Here is a 23,448-nt window from a genome sequence, read left to right on the forward strand (position 1 = left end):
ACATTGCCATTTGTTGTAAATATTGCCGTTAAGAAACCTCACGAAGGTACGTAGCGAAAAGTTTGTTGATTATGATGTTAGAAGTTGTAATTAGAACTTGAGAAGAAGTATTTTACTACTTCCGTGTCAGTCTTAATATTGTCAGTCAAGTCTCGGGCACAAAATACACGAGATATGAAATAGTAACTTTTAAATAAAGAATAAAGCGTACACCTCACTGTAGGTACATACTTGATACCGCCATTTTTTCTTTGCGTTATTTACAGGTTAATGCAACAATAAATAATGATGAATGGATGTTAGGCGAAGAAATTTAGTAAAATGGAGCAATTTTTGCGAGAAAGATTAACATTAAGACGAGAAAAGCTAGAAGATGTAAAAAGCTCGGAAGAGTTAATATCGTTATTTAAAACAGGTAACGCGATCTCAGAACAAGATGTTACGAGATTACGACTAAAGCTAAAACAATCCTTAAGTAACATCCAAAATGATGTGGACAATTACATCAAAACAAACTCGGAGGACACAGAAGTGCTGCGTATATGTCTCAAGCAACAAGTTAAAGCCGAAGACCAATTAATTGAACTTGATTTATTAAATCAATCGCTGTGAATATACCTCAGAAGATTGCAGAAAAACTTTGAATAGTATTGAAACCCATTTAAGAGTACTGTCATCTTTAGGCGAGAATATTGAAAGTAATTTCTTAAGAAGCCTCATTATCGATAAATTCCCGGAAAAGGTAATATATGAATTGAACTTGCTCTCAGCCAACGATCAGACCATAATGAGTATAAGAAGTACTTTGGATGCCATTGTGGTAGCATTAGAAAAGTCCAAGGTAAAGGAACCCGTTCAAAAGGAAACACCTGCTGCTACTACCGATGCATTCATCTCAATTGATAGTAGACCTAAATATCACAGAGGGAAGAGGATATCAGGCTTCACACCACATAATAAACTGTCGTCGCAGCCGCGAAACTACAACAAGAGAAGAAATGCTAATCCTGTGACTGATAAAGGTGCGAAGAAACCTAAATTAAGTTGTATTTTTTGCGCTGGACCACACTTCAATGACGAGTGCACCTCGGTAAAGACAATAGAAGACAGGAAAAAGAACTTAGTGAACCGATGTTACGGTTGCTTAAAGAAAGGGCATTGGGCACCCGAATGTAAGAGACACAAGCAGTGTTTCCACTGTAAAGGCAAGCATAATCGTGCCCTATGCCCAAAGCGAGAACCTGCAGGTAAGAAACCCCCATGGGATCCATCAACATGGTACTTGCTGGGTCAGTGTTTAAAAAAGAAATCTTTTTTGCAGACTGCAACAGTGCAGGTGACTCACAAAAACAAAAGACTAACATGTAGACTGCTTCTTGACTGTGGAAGTCAAAGAAGCTATATTACTACCGGATTGGCAAAAAACCTGGATTTGACTTCAAATAATGTGGACTCCTTACTAATCTTTACCTTTGGAGCAGAGAAACCTACTGAGACCTTGAGCCCTTGCACGGATATTGTAATTAACACAAAACGAGGAATAGAAAGAAATATCCATGTTAACATTGTCCCTCGTATTACTAATAAGATACCCATACAAAACATTCCTGAGACAAACCTAGTTGATATAATGGCAGACAGTGGCTCACAAGGAAGTGAAGTAATAAATGTGCTCATTGGTAATGATTATTACTTTTCCTTCATTAGGAATAGTATTATCCAAATTGATAGTGATCTATACCTAGTAGACACAGACTTCGGATGGGTGATATCTGGTCGCCTCAGTACTGATAATCAAGAAGACGACAATACTTTGACAGTTGTAACCTACCATCAAAGCAATAGAGGCTGTAAGTGTTTTACAGAACCTGATCTACCTTTAAGACAGTCCGATGTGAAATTCCTTTGGAGTTTGGAGAATATTGGAATAACTGATTCGGTAAAGGCCACCAGAGAGGAAAGTGCAGTTCAACACTTTAATGACACTGTTGTGTATCAAGGAGGTCGTTATTATGTGAAATGGCCATGGACAACATATCCACCAGATGTGCCTACTAACTATGGCCTAGCATATGGCAGGCTCAAGGGATTAGTGCAACGACTGGATAAGCCTACACTACAAGAATATAACGAGATACTGATGGAACAACTTAAGGCTGAGATAATAGAAGTTGTTCAAGTAGACTCAAATGTGCAATGCCAGACTGTGCCTCCAGTTAACTACCTTCCGCATCACATTATCAAGCAGAGTGCCAAGCGTGGGCGCATAGTGTATGATGGTTCAGCAAGATTAAAAGATTAGCAAAGCCTTAATGAATGCTTATATAGAGGACCTTGCATGCTTCAAGATCTGACGGCTCTGCTCTTGAACTTTAGAGTTTATAAAATAGGTATTATAGCAGACGTCAGAAGGCTTTCTTGCAAATAGGCCTACAGGAAGAAGACCGAGATGTGACAAGGTTCTTATGGCTGAAGGATATTAACAAACCATTGTCCGATGAAAACATACTACACCTAAGATTTTGCAGAATGCCTTTTGGTATTATTTCAAGTCCTTTCTTACTGACGGCTACCATACGTTACCACATTTCACAGAAAGATAGTGAGTTGCTAAAAAAGGTAGCGAACAAGTGTTATGTTGATAATGTTGTGACTGGCACTAACACTTCAGAAGAGGCTGTCCAATTATATGATGAAACCAGAAAAACATTTGAAGAACTCTCAATGAACCTAAGAGACTGGACATCAAATGATGAATCTTTTACACAGACTGTACCTGAACAATATAGAGCAAAAGAGACAAACGAAATAAAAGTTCTAGGCCTGCTGTGGAATAAAAAAGAAGATGTGCTTACATTGAACATAAATAAAGAAGTTTTTACCGATGGACCCTCAGAAGAAGTGACAAAAAGGGAAGTCCTAAGAATATTGGCATCAGTATATGATCCATGTGGCATAGTCTCTCCATTACTCGTGCCAATCAAACTGTTTCTACAGGAATTATGGAGAAATGACTATAAATGGGACTCGCCACTGTCACAGGAACTATTACAAAAGTGGAAGAAAATTGAAAGTAACCTAGGGGATATAAAAGAGGTTAAAATACCACGATATGTTGAAACCAATGTCAGTGAAGGATCTGAAAATGAATTACATTGCTTTGCAGACGCTGCTAAAGACTCTTACGCAGCAGTAGTATATTTAAGATCAAGCAATGGTTCCGAAGTAAAGACATCCTTTTTATTATCAAAAGGTAGAGTTGCACCATTGGAAAAGAAAAATAAAAATGGGAAGAAGAATGAAAGAAAACTCACTATTCCACAACTGGAATTACTCGGATGTGTAATCGGAAACCGTTTATTGACATACCTGAAAGAGACCATAGAGTTACCCATTGATAGACAATACTTATGGACAGACAGCTTAGTGGTTCTCAACTGGATTCACTCGAATAAGCTTCTACCACCTTTCATAGCCAACAGAATAGAAGAGATAAAGAGAAATGTTGGACTAGAGACATGCTATGTAAATACGAAAGAGAATCCAGCTGATATTGCAACCCGACCTGAGCTCTGGATGCAGAAGAAAAATGTATGGCTAGAAGGACCATCTTTCTTAGCTAAAAGAAAGGATGAATGGCCGAAAGATATCCACCTCGCTAGCCACCAAAACCTAGCTTCCTTTCCTGCTGTAGTGGAGGGTCTGAAGGAACAGTCTTCAAATAATGACATGTCTGTAGAACCTTCAGATAATGACATACAGGTGGAACTTTCACAGAATTACATACCTGTGGAACCTGTTAATGATGATGATCCAAGGCCCAACCAGTGTGAAGTAAGATCTCAGGTTCAGGAGATAAAAAACCTGCAACAAAGATTCTTTCCCGATGAAATAAAAGGCAAAATGACGAACCTTAGTAGAAGTCTTGGACTATTTACAGATGTTGACGGACTATTGAGATGCAAGGGAAGAATGATGCATGCTAATTGGTCATACGACATGAGGTATCCGATTCTATTACCTAGAGACTGCGAATTCACAAAGAAAGTGGTACAAGAAATACATGAGAAGAATTACCATGTAGGAGCACCTCATACTCTCGACCTAGTTCGTCAACAATTCTGGATTCCAAAAGGAAGACCGGTAGTGGAGAAAATACTAAGAAAATGTACTCAATGTGTCAAGCATGGTGGTGGCCCGTACCCACTGCCTACAACACCGGCCTTACCAGCAGAACGTGCCAATTATAGCACACCGTTCACTTATACTGGAATTGATTATTTTGGACTTGTCTATGTAGATACAGAGAATGGACAGCAAAAGAGATGGATATGTCTTATGACATGCTTAGCAGTGAGAGCCATACACATGGAAGTCGTTAAGAACTTAACTACAGATGAGTGTCTTATGGCTCTGAGGAGGTTTATGGCTACAAGAGGTGTACCAGTAGCAATAGTTTCCGACAATGCACTGTACTTTAAATTGAGCTCTGAAATCCTTAAGAGTGAACACTGCGTCAAGAATAATATCAAATGGAAGTTTATTCCCCAACTAGCGCCATGGCATGGTGCATTTTATGAAAGACTAGTGGGGTTAGTGAAGCATTGTATGAAGAGAACCTTGGAGAAACTGTTACTTAATGACACACAACTTCTTACTGTCATTAAAGAAATTGAGGCTGTTGTTAACAGTCGGCCTTTGACACGAGTAGGCCCTGACATGGATATAGTTCTTAGACCATGTGACTTTTTATCTCTAGGACGGTGTCTAAATTTGGAGATCTCAGAGAATTATAAACCTGACCAAGCTGACACTCAAGTGAAACAGAACGTCTTAGACAGTTGGAAGAGAAGTCAGAACATGTTGAACCATTTCAAGAACATGTTTATAAACCAATATTTGATGAGCCTAAGAGAAAGGTATCAACACAGTCACAAGCAACCAAGAGTAAAATCACACAAGGAGCCAAATGTTGGTGATCTAGTTCAGATTAAAGGCGAAACTAGCAACAGAAACAACTGGAAGGTTGGCAAGATTGTCCAATTGATAAGAAGTTCTGATGGATACTGTAGAGTAGCACAAGTTAAAGTAGGAGACAGTATCTTCAAACGGTCGATTGGACACCTATATCCTTTAGAATTGGAACATTCACCTTCGGCACAGGGACATGTTGAAACTGTTGAGTCAAGAGAACCTCAAGACAGAGTTCAAAGATGTATACCAAGTGAGTCCGACACAAGTCAAACGATTGAAATACCAGAGGCAAATGAGCAAATTGAGATTGTAAAGGAGAGTCAAGGAAGTTCAGAGGTAATACCTATCCAATCTATAGAAGAAGAGAGAGGGATTAATGATGATTGTCTTAATGAAAGAGTATCCACAACACCCTTACAAACATTACAAGGAGAAACTGATGAGATTTCTCACCCAGTGGAAGATGTAAGCCATAAGACCGAGATAGTCATGCAAGATGAAAGTCAGCCACGAGAGGAGGTAGTGAGACGAGCCGCAGCGATACGAGCAAGAGAAAAGATCGCAGAGTGGACTCGTCAACTTTTCGCTATTCTATAAACAAGCCTCGTTATTAGGAGTGTCGCGAATTTACGCGATTCCCAATAAAAGGTGAGTGACAACCTTTAGCATGATATTTTGACGTTGGTAACACTAAATAGACAAAGTTGGCGGGAGATAGAAAAATACTTGACATTATAATGAGAGACTTAGCGAGGAACGCGTTCTAAGCTGCTTTTAATAATATATCGATGATTAAGAACCTGTAATGGCTGTTAGAGAGTGTGTAAGAGTTTAACCAGAAGATCGCCCCCTGGTGAGTGTTTATATTTCATTATGACGAGAGAAGTACGTTGAGAGGTTATGTAAAAGTAAGAACACTAAATATGGTGGAACGGGAAGGTCTATTGGGGAAGGTGGTAGGACCTCCAGGGACCTGCGGGTCCCACAGAATAAGGTGAGAGTAGAGAAATTGTGGTGGCAATGGGTCTGATCACTATAGAGAGAAATTTACCACGGAGCGTGGCTCTCGATCAGACTCATGGTGCCATCTACAACTCTCACCGATTGTAATTAGTAAGCTCTGGAAAGCTATCAACCCCTCAACGTACGTCACTCGACTTCTTGTCGCTTATATGTAAACTAGGAAAATGAGGAAACATGAAATATGACAATATATTATGTGTAATCATAATAATCATATACATATTATATTACAAGTGGCGACAGTGCGGTCATAGATATAATATTTGTAAAGATGGACCCTAAGCGAGCTGTCACTGTTGCCACTTTGTTTTTATGTACGATTAACAAATTGTAACCACCTTGCTGTGGCCATGTCGATAAAGTCATATCGATAAACGATCGACATTTCTTGCAATTTGAATTTTACTTGAAAAGTTTACCGATACCTAAAATGAACAAAAAACGCTTTTACTCTTTTATCGTGGTTATCAGATCACGATTTTATCGTCACGCCACAGCAGGGAACGAAGGGAAAGTTCAGATTATTAATTAAAATACATAAATACGTACTAAAATATAGTGCGTCAAGCAAATCTTGTCAGTAGCAATGTACTGCAAATTAAAGTAGGGTAACACCATGTAACACTCAAAGAGCAGAATTGCGCTAAGAAAAGCAGCAATGTACATCGAACCAAAACGTGTTTATTTTTCCGCTCTTCATACGTCAGTTCGAGTGAATTATCATAACCTCAAATTTTAGTAATGTTTACCGTCAACGAGCATGATTGTACATTATAGGCACCTTAGCTCTGCTTGAGCTCATGCATAATCTTGGTATTTAATGGTGACAGCAGAAATTTCTCTTAAAATAGAAACGATTCAGAATGTAAACAATAAGATGATGGCTGTCATTCACGATCCACATTCCACAGATAACACACAGATGACACGCGATTTTGGAATTATTCGAACACAGTGTTGCTAACCCGCGATTTTTCAAATTTGCCGCTTTTTACTACTGACTAGATTTGGTTGATCCAGTATATGTGTTTCGCAATAATTGAATCATTTTATTATATTATAATATATTCATAATCCATTAGCATTTCAATTTTGTTTATTTTTAACGAAGAAATTGAAGCTTTATTTAATTAATCGCTTTTCCGTTCCGCTGTGTAGCGTTTATCGATATATAACATGATTAAAATCGACTTTTCACGTCCCTAAAAATGCACACATAGACTTTTTACGCACACATACACAGCTTTGTAACCACCAAAACGGCAACAACTGGATTTGAAGTTCGTCTTGTCAACAGTATAGTTGTCCTTTTTTGACAAGTGGCATTTTCACAAGAGGGAGGAGAGAGAAGTGATACTAGTTCCTGCGCCGTCAAAGAGAACAGACACGTTGGGGCCTTGGGTGCGGTAGTGTGTATTGTCAGTAAAAAAAGGCGGCAAATTTGAAAAATGTAGGCGCGAAGCACCGCGTTCATAGAAAATTTGAATTTCGCGCTTTTTTTTCTGACAAGATTAGGTTGACCAGCTATAATAATAATTATGTGCGATGGAAGTTTATAATGATAACACACTATCGCACCGCACTATGTTTCCCCCAAAGAGTAGTATAATATATATATGAGAGTTTCCCCTCAAGTTCCCCTCTGACAACGAACGTTTTTTTCATTATCTACATTGTTGACGTTTCATCGTCATCAAATTGTCATCAAGTCACTCAAAAGCCTCAAAAGTATTGAGAGTGTTACAACAAATTTGTGATTGTGACTTCTCATAACTCATAACGGATTCACAAGACCGAAGTCAAACCGAAGTGATCACATTAGTTCTCTGTGAACAAAGTTTTGTACGGAGTAGGTACTAAAACAAATTGTTGAAAATTACATCTCCGAGATTTGACCATGGTGCGTGACATTTTTCATGATCTTTTTTTACTCAGCATCTTGTTGCAGTATTTTTACTCAAACTATAATACATATTAGGTTCCTTTATTGAGATGATTTATTATTATTATTTCAGTATCATTTGGGAACTATTTCATATTAGCAAAAGCATTTGGTACTTTCCTACTTCTCAAATCTGCTTCTTTTTTAGAACTTTACAGTTTTGCTAATTAATACTAGATTCATGGCTAATATGGTGAAAACATGTATGGTGACGCCACAGTCAACTCACATACTTTTTATATTTCAGTCCGATTTATTAAATAGAAATTATGTTGAAAAATAACTGCTATCTATGTTTTTCTAATCATTATCTGGTGTTTTATTTCACGCACAGTTTGAAGTTTGAAATAATTTCTTTTTCACCACTCCAACTGGTAGAGGCTCTCTTGATTGTTAAAAAACCGAGAGCAAAGTTGCATTTTATTCACATGTGAGGCAAAGTAATCAAATGCAAATTTTGAGTTGTTTTCTTATGTTTGCTGGTAGAATTGACTTTTAAATGATAATTATTTAATAACATTCATTTGGATTTGATTTTGTTTTGTTAATATCTTACAGTTAATATTTTCTTAGGGTTGGTGTGGTATAAAAGTTTGTATTTCACTCGGGGGCAAATTTTGTTTAACCCTCGTAACGGTAAAGATTCCATTGACCCCAGCAAGCTTTATTAACCATGTCAATCAACAACATTTAAAAACAAACAAATTATTATCATGAATATACGACTATTATTTTCTAATTTCAGAGATAATCTTTTAAGAAATTATCAGGTAAATGTCATTCCCGATTTTTATCATAATTCACCCTGGTTGTTCATGTTAATTAAATTAATTAGTACGAGTAGTAAGGTAATACCTCAGATTGTCAGGTGATTCCAAAAATTATGTATCATTCCACCATATTAAATCCATTTTTGGAGTCAGTAACTTCTAAACATTCGGAATTAATCTGATGATGATGATGGTATCCTGTTGTCCCTCATCAGGGACATAGGGCTCTCAGAAGGGATTTCCATTTTTCGCGATCCAGCGCGGCCTCCTCAAGCCCCGCGCAGCCGAGGCCAACAGGTGCAGCCTCCTTTTCCACTGTGATAAGTGCGCCTCAGGTGACAAGTGGGCGAACTTGTCCCCTTTTTCCGGGAATTTTCCAAGTCAGCCCTTGCTTGGATAGGTGGTTGTTTGGAGAAATTAATCTAATGCACCTATAATACTATTATAAGTTTAATTTAAAGTCTAACCTGGAATTGACATTCTCATTGAATGCATACTCATTTGATGATGTGACCTTAGCTTTGTTTATGTGAAAGAACTGATCTACTTCTGAATTTAAATAATAGGTAATGATCTCAGTGGGGAAAGTAGCCCTTAGGGGTTTAATCCTGTTCCCTCATGATTATAATATTTATAATTTACCTATAACTTCATGTTAAATTTTAATTCAGGTGACAATTGACATCTTCCAGTACTTCATAATATAATGTAAAGAAAGAGGCTGCGAGGAGAAGACAATACAAAGTTGAATATGGCGGAAGCCATGAGCACACGCAGAGCGGGCGCAGGCGAGGGGCAGGGAAGTGCGCTACAGGCACAGAATGGCAGCGACACCAGCTTCTGCAGCTCCAGTCAGACCCTCGAGCTTTCACAGGTCAGTGAAACAATCATCAGCAAATAACTTGTTAAATCACTAATCAGACTATGTAGTCCTTCATTGGAATAAAATTGGATTGGAAAAAATTGAGTCATGGAAAGCTTTGGAGAGGGCTTTCATGACAATCATCACTCTAACCAGGGGTCATCCATTAATTGGGTCAATCAACTATTTCTTGTTGTTATTCTGTCCCATCAGCGAGGAGACAATAGTAGCATAGATTGTTAGAAGAACTGCTGTACCATGTTCTACTAACATACTTAGTACATGTCCCATTATGAAAAGGTCTTATAACTACCACAAAATGCACCCTTCGGCCGTGTACGTAACCGACCTTTCGTAACTGGTAACGAAGGAAGAAAAAATGCAAGTTTGGTTCATTTAAAAACGAAAAACGCAGAGTTTTAAGAGTGACTCAGGAGACCGTAACCATAACAACGTGTGACAAGAAAAAGTTGATTAACCTAATTACATCACACGTATAGGACGGTGGGTCAAAACAATGTGACATGTTGTGACAGTGTGTGCGGAGGGTGGAGTCACAAACTTTGTGACGTCACTTTAACTTAGTTATTTAATTTAATTCACTGTACAGTTAAATAACAAGTTTATGGAACGATAATCATTCAATCGGATAGAAATATAGAAAAGTAGATGAGTTGACCGTGACGTCATCGTGTAATGTTTCATATAAATTCCATATTAGCTAATATGTCGATATTGTCGATTTGACGAATTAGATAATCGTTTTTACAGTACTAAAAAAATAAAAACGGCCAAGTTCGAGTCTGACTCGCGCACGAAGGGTTCCGTACCATTACGCAAAAAACGGCAAAAATACCACGTTTGTTGATGGGAGCCCTACTTAAATATTTATTTTATTCTGTTTTTAGTATTTGCTATTATAGCGGCAACAGAAATACATCATCTCTGAAAATTTCAACTGTCTCGGTTTATGAGATACAGCCTGGGCTATAACCGCGAACATCAAAGTTCGCATATTGCGAGCACCTTTCTCTGTCTCTGTTTCTAATTACGCCTTCATTGGAGTAAAAGAGAAAGATCCCCGCAATTTGCCAAATTCGGTTTTCGCGGTATGCCATCTAGTGACAGACAGACAGATGGACAGACGGACAGAGGAGTCTTAGTAGGGTCCCGTTTTTACCCTTTGGGTACGGAACCCTAAGAAGAAACTGATTTGACTAGTAGGAGAATACCCTATTCTTAGACTATCAGTATCATTCATTACGTGTCATACCTATGTAATAAGAACAGACTGCTGACATAACAGTTTGGAGATTTAGTTAAGTTTGAACGGGACATACCATCCAGTGGACAATGTAGATAGTTAGGCAAGTGTCTTCGAGCTTCGGAGCCTTTTCATGGGAGCGACTCGTGGCGCGTCGCGTGTCTGGCGAGCCTCCACGTCGGCGGCGCGCCACCGTCGCCCGCACCGCGCGCCGCGCCTCGCCCCCGGCTTCCCACTGCCTCTTGCTCGCGCTAACTATACAATCAACGAGACACGATTATATTTATCATTCCGCGCTTATACAACATACTGACACCACGCCTCTCCACTTAACTAGTGACTAGTCGAGCAAATGGAATAAACGCGTTCTATTCGCGATCCTCGTCTGCAGGTTCTTGGTTAAATTTTAACATTCCATCCGTTTAACTTCCTGTGACTGGCGTCGAAACTTACAATAGTTAAACGTCAAAGTATGCGGATAAATCCCTAAAGTTAATCAATGTTTGGACCACTAGAGTGTGTGAAAAATATTAAACATAGTTTTATGAAAGTGCGAATCTACCCATACAGAGTTATAATTAGCTAATAGTAACTAGGCGAATCAGTCGCCATCAGTCTACAAAGCATTGACATTGTTGACAGTAGTTTGACACGGGTTAGAGTGTTGTCGGTGAGTTAAGTTAGGTCGGAAGCAGAGGAGAGTAGGAGTGTGTACGCGATGTCGCTGACGACCACAACCACGACGATGTTGATCGCGCGGCGCGGCGCCGGCCCCGAGCCGCGCATCAACGGCCTGCTGAAGCACCCGCAGCCGCCCACAGACCTTCCCGTGAGTCACTCCACCACACCACAACTCCACATCAACCACCACAACCACAAGGAACCATTTTAATACCTAGGATTGACCCGGTCCTCAGTTGATACTGACGTCCATAGCATAGATCCGTGCAGGAGAACGGTACAACACCTAATACATCGTTGATACGTCTACCATTATAACTTTCGCCACGCTTTTCGTATTCAGTACCTATCATAAGTATTTGGTTTGGTTTCTCATATGAATCAAATATAAGTTTTTGGTGTAGGTAATACTACCTGATGACTAGACGACATCAAACAATGAATAATTTATCTAGGACTCGTTTACTCACGAGTCGTAGATAAAGTGTGTCCAACCAAACTGTCTTTTCTTGTCACATTTTTATGGGGAGATAGTATTCGTATAGTACCAAAATATACGAAGTATGTGCTGTACCTACTATCTATAATACAATTAAGTTATGCGACTGCATATTTTAGACAGCCAAATTTTGTCTTCATGTAAGACGTAAGTACATGTTTGATGTCGTTAGGTAATATAAGGGGAGTCAAGCATGACAAGGTCAGTGGCTTTTATAACTATCAGACTGCCTTTTTTCGGCTATTCCAACTCCAAGATTAATATTCGACAATCCATTAGTTACAGTCAGCCTAATGGTGTTTGACATGGTTGACAATGTTGACATACAGATGATTCGTTTGTAAACAGGAGCTGTAGATGATATAATTAATTAACAGTTACTGTTCTTTGAAGCTTAATACTGAAGTGAGTTATAAAAAATTATAACGATAAGAATGCAGTGAGCCGGCGAAGCTAAAAACGTGTAACGTTACAATGAGTCGGATTGTCAGGCGATGTGTCAAGGTTCAGCTCGGCGATTACCGCCGCCGCCGGGTGCGATAACAAAGTGGCGCGATGTGACGTATTGCCGCGTCATAACTCATAAGGCACATTAAAACAATAGGTATAAAAGTTTACACTAAGGTGATCCATACTTATCACTGGATTCGGAGAACTGGGTCCTATATACAGGAGATCGTCTCCGTTTTTACAAGGTTATGTGGTTCTCAAGTGACTGAACAAAATTTATGATATTTATTCGGCAACGTTATGAAGAAAAGCCTTTTACGAATTCTATGTACTAATCACTAGAGATGCCACGAATATTCGGCAACTGTTCGGTATTCGGCCGAATGTTGCCTCTTATTCGGCCGAATACCGAATATCTCTTACACCTACTTAACTAAAAAGATAAATTACACAATAAAAATAACCGCAAACCACTACATTTAATGTTTAAAATGTTTTCTTGGAAAGTTGTTAAGTACGAAGACTGTTTTATTGAGCATTTTTGGTTACTAATAATTTTATATTTATCATAGGCGCGATTTTATTGACTCTGACTACATTCATTAGTTCTGAGCAACCAAAATTAAATCTAACCAATCGTTGTGCTTTGTTGGCGAACAGTTTTCATCATAAATGTGCCTCAAAATGTACAAATGTTATACCGAATATTCGGCGCTTCAGCCGAGGGAGGGGCCAAATATTCGGTATTCTGCCAAAATCATTATTCGGGACATCTCTAGTACTGACCCCCCCTGCATATACGTTTGTATGCAAAGGTGCTAAACGAATAGTATTGCTGACTGCACATACCTACATGTATTTTGCTGATCTTAAAAATCTTGAAATTATCTTCACGGTATCGGAATTCACCAGCCAAGCAATTCAAACGCGAGAAAAGTAGCATTGTCTGAGACAAACAAAACTCCCAGAGCTGATTTTGCAAGCATATCTGCGTGTACTCAACAATGCCGGTTACTGGTTAGGTTAGGGTAAGCGGTTCCGGTCTCGAGGCCGGGCGGCAACCCTTCCTGTTAGGTAGGTACTCATTCGTTTTTTAGTTAGACGCTTGTAAGACGATAAGTAAGCTGATCTTGTGTGCATTGGAAATGGAATGAAATAAAGAATGATGTTGGTTAGTTACAGAACCAAATTTGATGATACATATATTGGTAATTTGTTAGAAAATCTTCACCACAGACCATAATAGATCTGTGATCTACCCTCAGAGAAATACCAAATATAAAGTAATAGACCTGGAGGTTAGGGCAACAGTTTCTTCACCAAGCCGGTTGGTGATGAGGACATCGAACGGACAGGTATGTTACAGTATGTGTGTGGTTGTTGCACTTGTTGCAGACGCTGATGACGGCGGCGCCTTTCAGCACGGACCCGATAGCGGTGGCGGGGCGCGAGCGGTGTGCCTACGGGCGCGTGTCGCGCGCGGCGGCCGCGGCGGGCACGGCGGGCCGCCGCGTGCGCGTCTACTCGGATGGCATCTACGACATGTTCCACGAAGGTCACGCGCGCCAGCTGCAGCAGGCCAAAACTGCCTTTCCCAACGTCTATCTCATCGTCGGAGGTAAGTTTCAACATCTTCCTTATACTTAGCATGAAGTTACCTTGCCCCTTATCTTACATAAAGGAAAAATAAATTCCATTCCTATCCAGTTGCCAGTTGTAATTAGAATAATGAGTATTTCAAGCTTTTTCTATTTAAAGTTTAAATGAGAAAATATCATTACATAACGCATATTATACACACAACAAAGCATTCCTACATATGCTTATAGTTTCCTTTTGTTTCCGAGTTTATATGCTTATGCATTCCTCCATAGTTTATATGTAACTATATATTTCATTTAAGGTGTGTAGTGGAAGTAGATTTGATGAAAAATGGCTCCAGACACCAGAGTCTCCAGACCATACCTTTTTTTGGGTTAGTGTAAAACATTCCCGCACATAAAACCCCGACGTATGCTCCAGACTGAAACAAATGAGATGATGTACAATTGTAGTCAGCATCAAAAGTAGCGGATCAGGCTACGCGGCTTATTAACTGTGCTTATCTACCAATAGCATTTAATAGAATTTAATCATGTGCACTGCAATCTATGTCCGCTGTGCGTGTGTTTTCCCTCATCTTGTGCATGTATAATTAAGGGTCAAATATCACTAATGATTACATTATTATATTGCGATAGCAAATATCGAACCATTAGGTATATTATTCATGCCTGTCAGCTTACCAGATAGGCGTGACTAAATTGGAATTATAAGGAAACCACTCGTTGGACAGAATATGTCGTAAGATAAAAGCAAGTGTGAAGATGACATTCTTGCAATGTGTACAATTTACGCAATTATCTTTACTACCCCTTATCAGCTGGCGATCACAAGAAGATACTTAAGCTTACCTTGATTTTATGAAGAACTAATGATACCTAATATTACGCTCTGCCGCTTTGCTGCGAAGGTCAATTATAATTAGAATGTGTATAATGTTTTTTTTTTCACCCGAGATGTGCGAGGTAGCCAAACGCAGAGCAAGACCAAAGCCTAACCAAACCATTTTCATTTAAGCTGATGTTATGTAACTACGTGGGTATCATGGATTCTTATAGCTCAATTGCGTCTGAAAAACGTCGTAAAACATCCGATTGTAATTTGTTGACAATACACATCACACTTAGCGCATCGCTGATGGAATCTCGGTGTGTATGTACTCGTAGGTACATGAGCACAATAGTGATGCAATGCTTGTCTAACTTGCAGTGTGCAACGACCAGCTGACGCACAGCCGCAAGGGCCGCACGGTGATGACGGAGGACGAGCGCTACGAGGCCGTCCGACACTGCCGCTACGTCGACGAGGTAACCCCCTCGCTGTCTTTCAATCTCGAGCCTTGATTACTGAATAATTTCGCTTGCTAATAACAATAAATAGGTTGTCCTCTAGTTTCCATTTATTTAATACTTTAAAGTGACTTACCTTACTAAGCTTGCGACGGTCCAATGTTTGTTACCTCGACATTGATCGGGGTGCAATACAATTTGATCGCAAACCACCATCTACACGCTAGCAAGGTCATCTTGGACGGAAGCCTGGTTGCCTGTCATGTAGGACAAATAAATGCCCTTACCGGGACCTCCAGCTTCGTAGGCAGTGTCACTACCGACTAAACAACGGATTTGATGTAACTACAGACTCCAGTACATGTAAGAATGTATAATTATGTGTCTCAGGTGGTGCGGGACGCGCCGTGGGAATACGACGAGGTGTTCCTGGAGACGCACAAGATCGACTTCGTGGCGCACGACGACATCCCCTACATCACCGAGGACTGCGACGACACCTACGCCATGATCAAGGCCAAGGACATGTTCGTCGCCACCGAGCGCACCGAAGGTCAGGATCCGTCAGAACTTTTTTAAATTTCGGAATTAGACAAATAACAAAGTAAAAGAGGTCCGATTCACCCGCGTTTCTTCATTTACTTTACTACTCTTTTCCAATATCTAATCTAATACTTTTAAACGAGCAATCCTTGTTTATTTATTTATTTATATATATATTTCGGGGATCTTGGACCGGCTCTAACGATTTCGATGAAATTTGCTATATGGGGTTTCCGGGGGCGAAAAATCGATAGCTATACGTCTTATCTCTGGGAAAACGCTCATTTTTGAGTTTTTATATATTTTCCGAGCAAATCTCGGTCTCCCAGATATTTTATGAATTAAGAGCGTACACTTCAGAATAGTTACTTTAAAAATGTTTTTTCAGACAAATCGCACTATGGATAAACCACGATTTTTCTAATATTGAACCATAGAAGATAAAAATACCATTGTGCAAGATTGCTGTCCCTGCATGCCGCAGATTGCCGGTTGCGTCACCCTTCCCGCCCTTTGTACCTTCTTCCTGCCAGTTCAACCACTAAACATTTTATTTGGATGTAGAGCTGGTCCCTAGTATAATTTGGCCTTTTAATCAGTAGTCGAGCATAGTTGGAAATAACAATTGTTCTGGTTTCGCTCAGCGATGGACCGTGTCAGCATTGTGAATAAACCATGCCCTGAATGTCACGGTCCAAACGGATGTACATGATATGTCGTTATCTACGTATGTAGCCGCTTCCTTGCTCCTATTATTTGAATATAATTGAGTAAGTACATTATCCGGGAGGAACACTGGGATGTCTACATACTAATGACAGCTAGCTTTTTGTGACATTGTTTATTTCACTGACAATCGAATATCAAAATTTGGACACTTCAAAGTTAGCGATTAAAGGGGACTCTTCAAATTCTGCTTTACGATGCGTTTAGGGTGGAATCATATCTGTCAGCATCGAGCCGCATTTTATATATGAGAAATCGCTCGTTAGTATGAAGATGCGTACGCATCGGAAAGCTGAAAGCATGCGTACGCATCTTCATACTAACGAGCGATTTCTCATATATTATATGCGGCTCGATGCTGACAGATGTGATTCCACCCTTAGGAGCACTCCCAGACTCGCAGTCACATTTCAGTTAGGTTTTTACTTGGAAAATAGTAGAGAATATCCTTAGAGCTCATAAGTCATCACTTAATTTTTTACAGTAAGTACATATGATGCTGAAGTTAGCAACCCTGGCCTTGTTCATTGTTAGTCGAGGTGAAATCGAGCACAAATGTTAATCAAGACTAATTCAACTGATACCTACAAATCTTGATTTGATATAGGTTCCCGTGATTTAATCTCAGTGAACGCATATAAACCATGGAAGTATTCTGTCCGCTCAATTATGACCCAACGTAAACTATTCGATTGTAGGCGGTGCTTACAGACTGTTCGATTGGCAACTTCAGTTCGGCCGAGATGACAGTCAGTGAGGGATGGCTAAATTGGTTTATAAAAACTACGTTTTTTTGTAATTAAAAATGTCTTCATGTGTCGTGAAGTGGTGCAGAAGTTGTTTTAGTTCATATCAAGGACTGTGGAATCACTTTTCACTTGTAGTAAACAGATAACTTCAGTAAAATTTGGAATAAACATGACGACATTTTTTCAATACTACCTTGCTAAGCTAAAACGTAACAACTGCATACGACTTTCATAACAACATACGACTTTTTAAATTGCGAGGATAATAGGGATGGTATTATGCCAAATGAAGTAGACTATTTTATTAACTTATGTTTGGTTTAGTTATTTTCTATATACAGTAGAATCTGCTTATAATGACATTGAAGGGAAGTAACAAACATGTCATACTAAGCGGATGTCATATAAAGCATAGTTGATAAACTTTTTATTTAATTTTTTCCAAATTAATCTCAAACTATTTTGTGAGAGATGAGTTTTATTAACCTTATACCAATTATCAACTTTCACCGAGAGTAAAAACTAAAACAATTTAAATGCCACAGACGTCCTCGCAGGGAAAGATGTGGGGCCACGAAAACCAGCGAATTTGTCAGTATAACCGGACATAATTCCATAAAAATAGTATTTATAGGTCATCTTATACGAAGAGCCGTCAATGAGATCGGACGTGTTTATTAAAATAATTAATTATTCACGTGCATAATTTCGTGATTGTCTGCATTTCCAGTCGTGCATTATCTGGGTTATTAGTCATATACCCCGACCTCTGGCTACAGTATAATGTATAAGTGTAGTAAACAAGTGTAAGCGAAAAATGTCGGAGAATAGTCCATTTAATCGGAGTGGACTAACACGCCGCAGCCCGCCCTCAACGCCCACGCCGCAGCCCGGCCCGCCCGGGCCCGCACCAGCAAACATGCCGCAGGAAGAAGAGCCTCCGAAGGTATTTCCCACGAGTGACATCCAGACCTGGCTGAAAAAGATCGAACTGAACCTCCACGACGTATGCTCTACATCTGCAGAAGGTAAACTTAACACTGACCAGAAGATCAGAATTAACAACTTGTGTCGCAACGTGAGCCATTTAGCCTCACAAATGGCTATTGAATACCAATCCCTAAAAAGCCACGCAGTCCAAGCATATTAGTCTCGCCAAGCACATCAGGAAAAAATGGACCTCGTACAACGCATCCAAGAACTAAAGGAGTCAATTGAGGAATCCAGCCGACAAGTTTCAGAACCTGTATCGTTTGCCGACGCCCTTAAGAAAAATGGAACGAGGTACGTTCAACCGTCTAACATTAGCTCAATCGCAATTTATCCGGTTGACAAGTTGAAATCGAGTGAGGAGACAAAATCTCTCGTTCAAAAGATTATTCGGCCCGAAGAAATGAAGCTGCACTTGAGAGGGTTGCGCAAGATCAAAAACGGCGGTGTAGTGATAAGCACTGACTCAAAAGAAGACGTAATAAAACTCAAGCAATCGGCGCAGCTTATGACCTCTGGACTCACCGTTGACCAGCCACAAAAACGCAAGCCCAGAATTGTAGTCATTGTCTGAAGTCCTCAAGTGCATATTCCATCAAAACTTAGCCGATAAATTACAAGATTGGTCGCTCGAAAAATGTATGGCTTCCACTAAGCTCAGTCACAAATCCGGAAAAAAGGACGCCGAGACCTGTAATTATATAATTGAAGTTTCTGGAGCGATACGCAAGGCCTTAATTACGAACGACAGAGTTTTTGTGAATTGGTCATCGTGCCCTGTTAGGGATTTCACCTTGGTTACGCGCTGTTTCAAATGTCAGCTTTACAATCATGCAGCGAAGACCTGCAAAATGGAGACTAACATCTGCGGCCACTGCGGCGAAGCGGGTCACTCATTTAAGGAATGCACAAAAAAGGACGAAGCACCAAAATGTGCAACATGCTCGTACTACAAGAAACCATGCAACCACCAAACAGGCGAAGCCGACTGCCCAGCTAGAAAAATGGCCGAAAAAAGGTATTTAAACTCTATAGATTATGAAGGCGCCTAGGAGCGCTAACTTTTCACATACTTTTATAGCACTTCATTCACTTTTAACAATACCTATGAACAATAGCATATTTTCTGACCTAGATAGTTTCTCTGTATCAGAGTCTAAAGCATGCGATGTCGAAACCTGCAAACATCATGTTCGCCGCTGTTTAAATATAAACAAACTTGGAGATGATTTACGCAATATTGACTTTGGCCCCGTTTATAATTCTACTGATGCAGAAAATAGTATGCTGTACTTGACCAAAAATGTCCAGCAATCAATTTTACTTAACACCAATAAGACACGTCTTAATAGCAACGCCCTTCAAAAAAATTACGTACGATGATACAGAGAACTGACTAATAGTCGTAAAATGATTACCTACTGTACTCTGATATTTAATGGTACTTAAGAATCCACTTTTTGTTTAGGTAATAAGACTTATATTGTGTACCATACCTATAGTTTATGATTTAGTGAATAAGTAATAAATCATTAATATTGTCCTTTGCTGCCTGAAACACAGGGAATCCTAGTTCAGGCATTTGTAAATCACTTGTCTTTATAAATTATTAGTCTTTAAGAGCAACCACTGTACTATACTTCTCTCAATAAATTATTTGTATTTGTATAGTAAGCGGTTTATCACTATAAGCGAAGTCATCTTATCCGACTTTGTCACAAAGAATTTCATATGAAAACCAAACTTCGCACAGTAATTGCGTCATAGTAAGCGGTTGGTCAGTATAAGCGGAGTCATAATAAACGGATTCCACTGTAATTATAAATATAGTAATAAATTCCTTCTTACAGATTTGTATTTTCCTTTTTTATTTCATGAGATGGAGCTATAAAAAAACGACCTAGTTATTTCAAATTAATAATCAAATTTGGTATTGTCATTTTACATTACTATCCATTCAAATTCCCACAAGATGCTATTCGCAGAGAACTATGGAAAAAAACTGTCCAATTAGAGAGACATGAAATTGAGTGGATGCCTGGCAAGATATCTAATGTTCTATTCATGACATAACCCGTGAGATAATCATACCCGGTCTCCTATATGTAGATACATTTTTTTCTATCACCTTTCACTGAATTAATTTAACAAATACACACATTATCTCAAAGTGTTGATCATTTGAATCCACCCTCTACTGTCACATATATGTAGGTTCTCTCTCAAGCCATTTCCGTCAGTAGAAAAGAGCGGCGAATTTAGAAAATGTAAGCGCGCGAACGATTATGGTCCCATACAAAATTGTAATTATGCGCCTTTTTCTACTGACAAACTTGCTTGACCGGCTATATACATATAAAATATTTCCATTGGAACTGAAAGTGGGGATTTATTGTGACTCCGCCTGTTCAAATGTTTTTGACCCGATTCGTGTACCCATGTAAATTTTGCAGGCTGTATAGCCTGTCCGATTTCTAAGATCAAGTTCGCCATACATTTACTATGGCGTACTTGATCTTAGAAAAACGGGCAGACTATACCAGTACGGCTACCATCAGTTTGGCACTGACATAAACGCCGTCGAGAACGTAATTTACTTTCTATACATCTCGCTCGTACTCGCATATTAGTGCAAACGAGATGTATAGAAAGTAAATTACGTTCTCGATAGCGTAAATGTCAGTTTTGACATTGTCAGTGACTCATGGTACGGGCTCTGAACGTGACTTCGCACTGCCATACAGATTGATAATAAAATATACTAAATACTTATTATAGCGGAATACATTTATACAACAATGAATATTTAATTATGTTGAGTTAGTCTGTCATTTAATTTCATAACAACATTTGAACTAGTTATCTTTTAATCTGCATAAAATTATTATACGTGGATTATTTGACTGGTTCTTCAATGTATGGCATAAACCTATCTCTGTCCAAGTCATATTCTAATCAAATATGAACCGCGAACTCTCAGCGGCCAGTACGTACAGCAAGAAGGTTATTAGCGGATTAATGTCGCTGATTGGTAGTTATTGACATTATATGCATTTCATCTACACTTAGCTGTGTACGTTAGTGTAATAGAGACAGGCTCTGTAAACGTATCGTCTTATTTAAATGTAGGCGTAATTGTGTATGTGTGCTAATTTGGCCCGAGAATTTGAACGGTAATGTTCCCAAAGGCGGTTTCTAGTTATATGCTTTCACTGTTTAATCTACATAAACATAATGCACGTGTTATTTTTTTCTGTGTATTCGAAACATATCGCCGCTGTACTTACTCAACCTCGTATCTGCAACACTCATTTGATGAAAGAAAAGCGACATTTCCATCAAATGATTGTTGCAGATATGAGGTTGAGTAAGTATAGCGACGATATATGTTTATCTTCTTCGTCAAAAATTAAAATTGGTACTGTTTTTTATGTTCGGAATGTACCTACTTAGTTAATGACCTGCATTCACGTTGGCACAGGTATGTGGTTAGTCTGCCACTGTGCTGCCGTGAATACGTGTTGGAGTAGTGGTGACGGGAGTTGTAGGTACCTACTACTACTACTACTACATGTCGCTGCGTCGTTCGTTATTGCAGGCGTGTCGACGTCGGACATCGTGGCGCGGATCGTGCGCGACTACGACATCTACGTGCGGCGCAACCTGGCGCGCGGCTACTCCGCCAAGGAGCTCAACGTGTCCTTCCTCAACGAGAAGAAGTTCCGTCTGCAGAACAAGATGGACGAGCTCAAGGACAAGGGCAAGAAGGTACCGCGCGTTCGATCATTGCTTAAGAAATGTAAACGGCATTCGTTCCGCTCCGATGTCCGGGCGCCACTTGACTAGATTAGGTCGGCGAGAGCACTCTGTATTCATGTAATCCTCGTTTAGGTAATGACGAACATCGGCGAGAAGCGCGTCGACATCCTGACGAAGTGGGAGGAGAAGTCGCGCGAGCTGATCGACGCGTTCCTGCTGCTGTTCGGGCCGGACGGGCGCCTGTCCAGCATCTGGAACGAGTCCAAGGGGCGGCTCATGCAGGCGCTCAGCCAGCCGCCGTCGCCGCGCGCCTCGCCGCCGCCCAGCGAGAACGGCGACGACTCCCAGGACCGCGCGCTCGCGCTCGCCTCCGCACACGCCTCCGCGCCCGCGCTCGCGCGCGCCCTTGCGCACGCTCGCGCGCACAGGTAGCGTGCCACTGATAACACTACATTACGAGTGCTTTATGCCTATTGACAGTTTATTTGAAACATCTACAATAGATACATACCTACTCCTGATTATACTGGACTGGAACCGACATTCTTTACTTTTCAGAAGCTCAGCATCGCCGCCACCGCCCAAATCGCGCCGCTACGAGACGCTGTGCGAGCCGCAAGCAGGTAACTGGGTAATATGCTCTGCTTAGCTAGTCTAGCCCTAATTACGCATTCACATCAACACGCTACTCACTAGTACTCACCGCACTACGTGTCTCACAAATCGCGCCGCTACGAGACGCTGTGCGAGCCGCAAGCAGGTAACTGGGTAATATGCTCTGCTTAGCTAGTCTAGCCCTAATTACGCATTCACATCAACAAGCTACTCACTAGTACTCACCGCACTATGTGTCTCACAAATCGCGCCGCTACGAGACGCTGTGCGAGCCGCAAGCAGGTAACTGGGTAATATGCTCTGCTTAGCTAGTCTAGCCCTAATTACGCATTCACATCAACACGCTACTCACTAGTACTCACCGCACTACGTGTCTCACAAATCGCGCCGCTACGAGACGCTGTGCAAGCCGCAAGCAGGTAACTCACTAGTACTCACCTCAAATGTATTTTTTATTTATTTAAAAAAACGTAATTTAATGTTGGATATAGCGTTGTTGTAACACGACACGGGCATAACATTTAACCGATTTTAACCCAACCAAACAATTGAAAACTGTGACATATCAAAGTCATCTCGCACATCGATCGTCCGCGCATTGTATAAACTAGTACTAAAGACTAATCAATATGCAAACATACCGTTAGTTCCAGGGGTATAATGAGTCGTTATATAATTACTTCTATAAAAACCGGCCAAGTGCGAGTATT

At 40.1% G+C, this 23,448-nt stretch overlaps 2 protein-coding genes across 4 annotated transcripts in view; both read left to right on the forward strand.

Moving 5' to 3' along the window:
* LOC134661292 (choline-phosphate cytidylyltransferase B-like) overlaps window positions 1-23,448 on the forward strand; it is a 64,635-nt gene that overhangs the window by 36,298 nt on the left and 4,889 nt on the right. For 2 of the 3 annotated variants that reach the window (XM_063517290.1, XM_063517287.1), the window contains exons 2-8: window positions 9,402-9,583; window positions 13,861-14,083; window positions 15,277-15,374; window positions 15,747-15,909; window positions 21,963-22,132; window positions 22,256-22,551; window positions 22,682-22,746. In XM_063517290.1, coding sequence (XP_063373360.1) covers window positions 9,461-9,583; window positions 13,861-14,083; window positions 15,277-15,374; window positions 15,747-15,909; window positions 21,963-22,132; window positions 22,256-22,551; window positions 22,682-22,746 — 1,138 coding nt within the window. In that variant the 5' untranslated portion in view covers window positions 9,402-9,460. Of the gene's footprint in view, window positions 1-7,829; window positions 7,847-9,380; window positions 9,584-13,860; window positions 14,084-15,276; window positions 15,375-15,746; window positions 15,910-21,962; window positions 22,133-22,255; window positions 22,552-22,681; window positions 22,747-23,448 lie in introns of those variants that run through there. The other variant, XM_063517288.1, reaches the window with a different exon arrangement.
* On the forward strand, window positions 788-5,571 carry LOC134660648 (uncharacterized). The gene is made up of 3 exons (XM_063516424.1): window positions 788-1,247; window positions 2,046-2,179; window positions 2,596-5,571. The coding sequence occupies exons 1-3, from the start codon at window positions 788-790 to the stop codon at window positions 5,569-5,571; spliced, it is 3,570 nt and encodes a 1,189-aa protein (XP_063372494.1).

The sequence above is a fragment of the Cydia amplana genome, chromosome Z, assembly GCF_948474715.1.
Source record: "Cydia amplana chromosome Z, ilCydAmpl1.1, whole genome shotgun sequence".
Classification (NCBI taxonomy): domain Eukaryota; kingdom Metazoa; phylum Arthropoda; class Insecta; order Lepidoptera; family Tortricidae; genus Cydia; species Cydia amplana.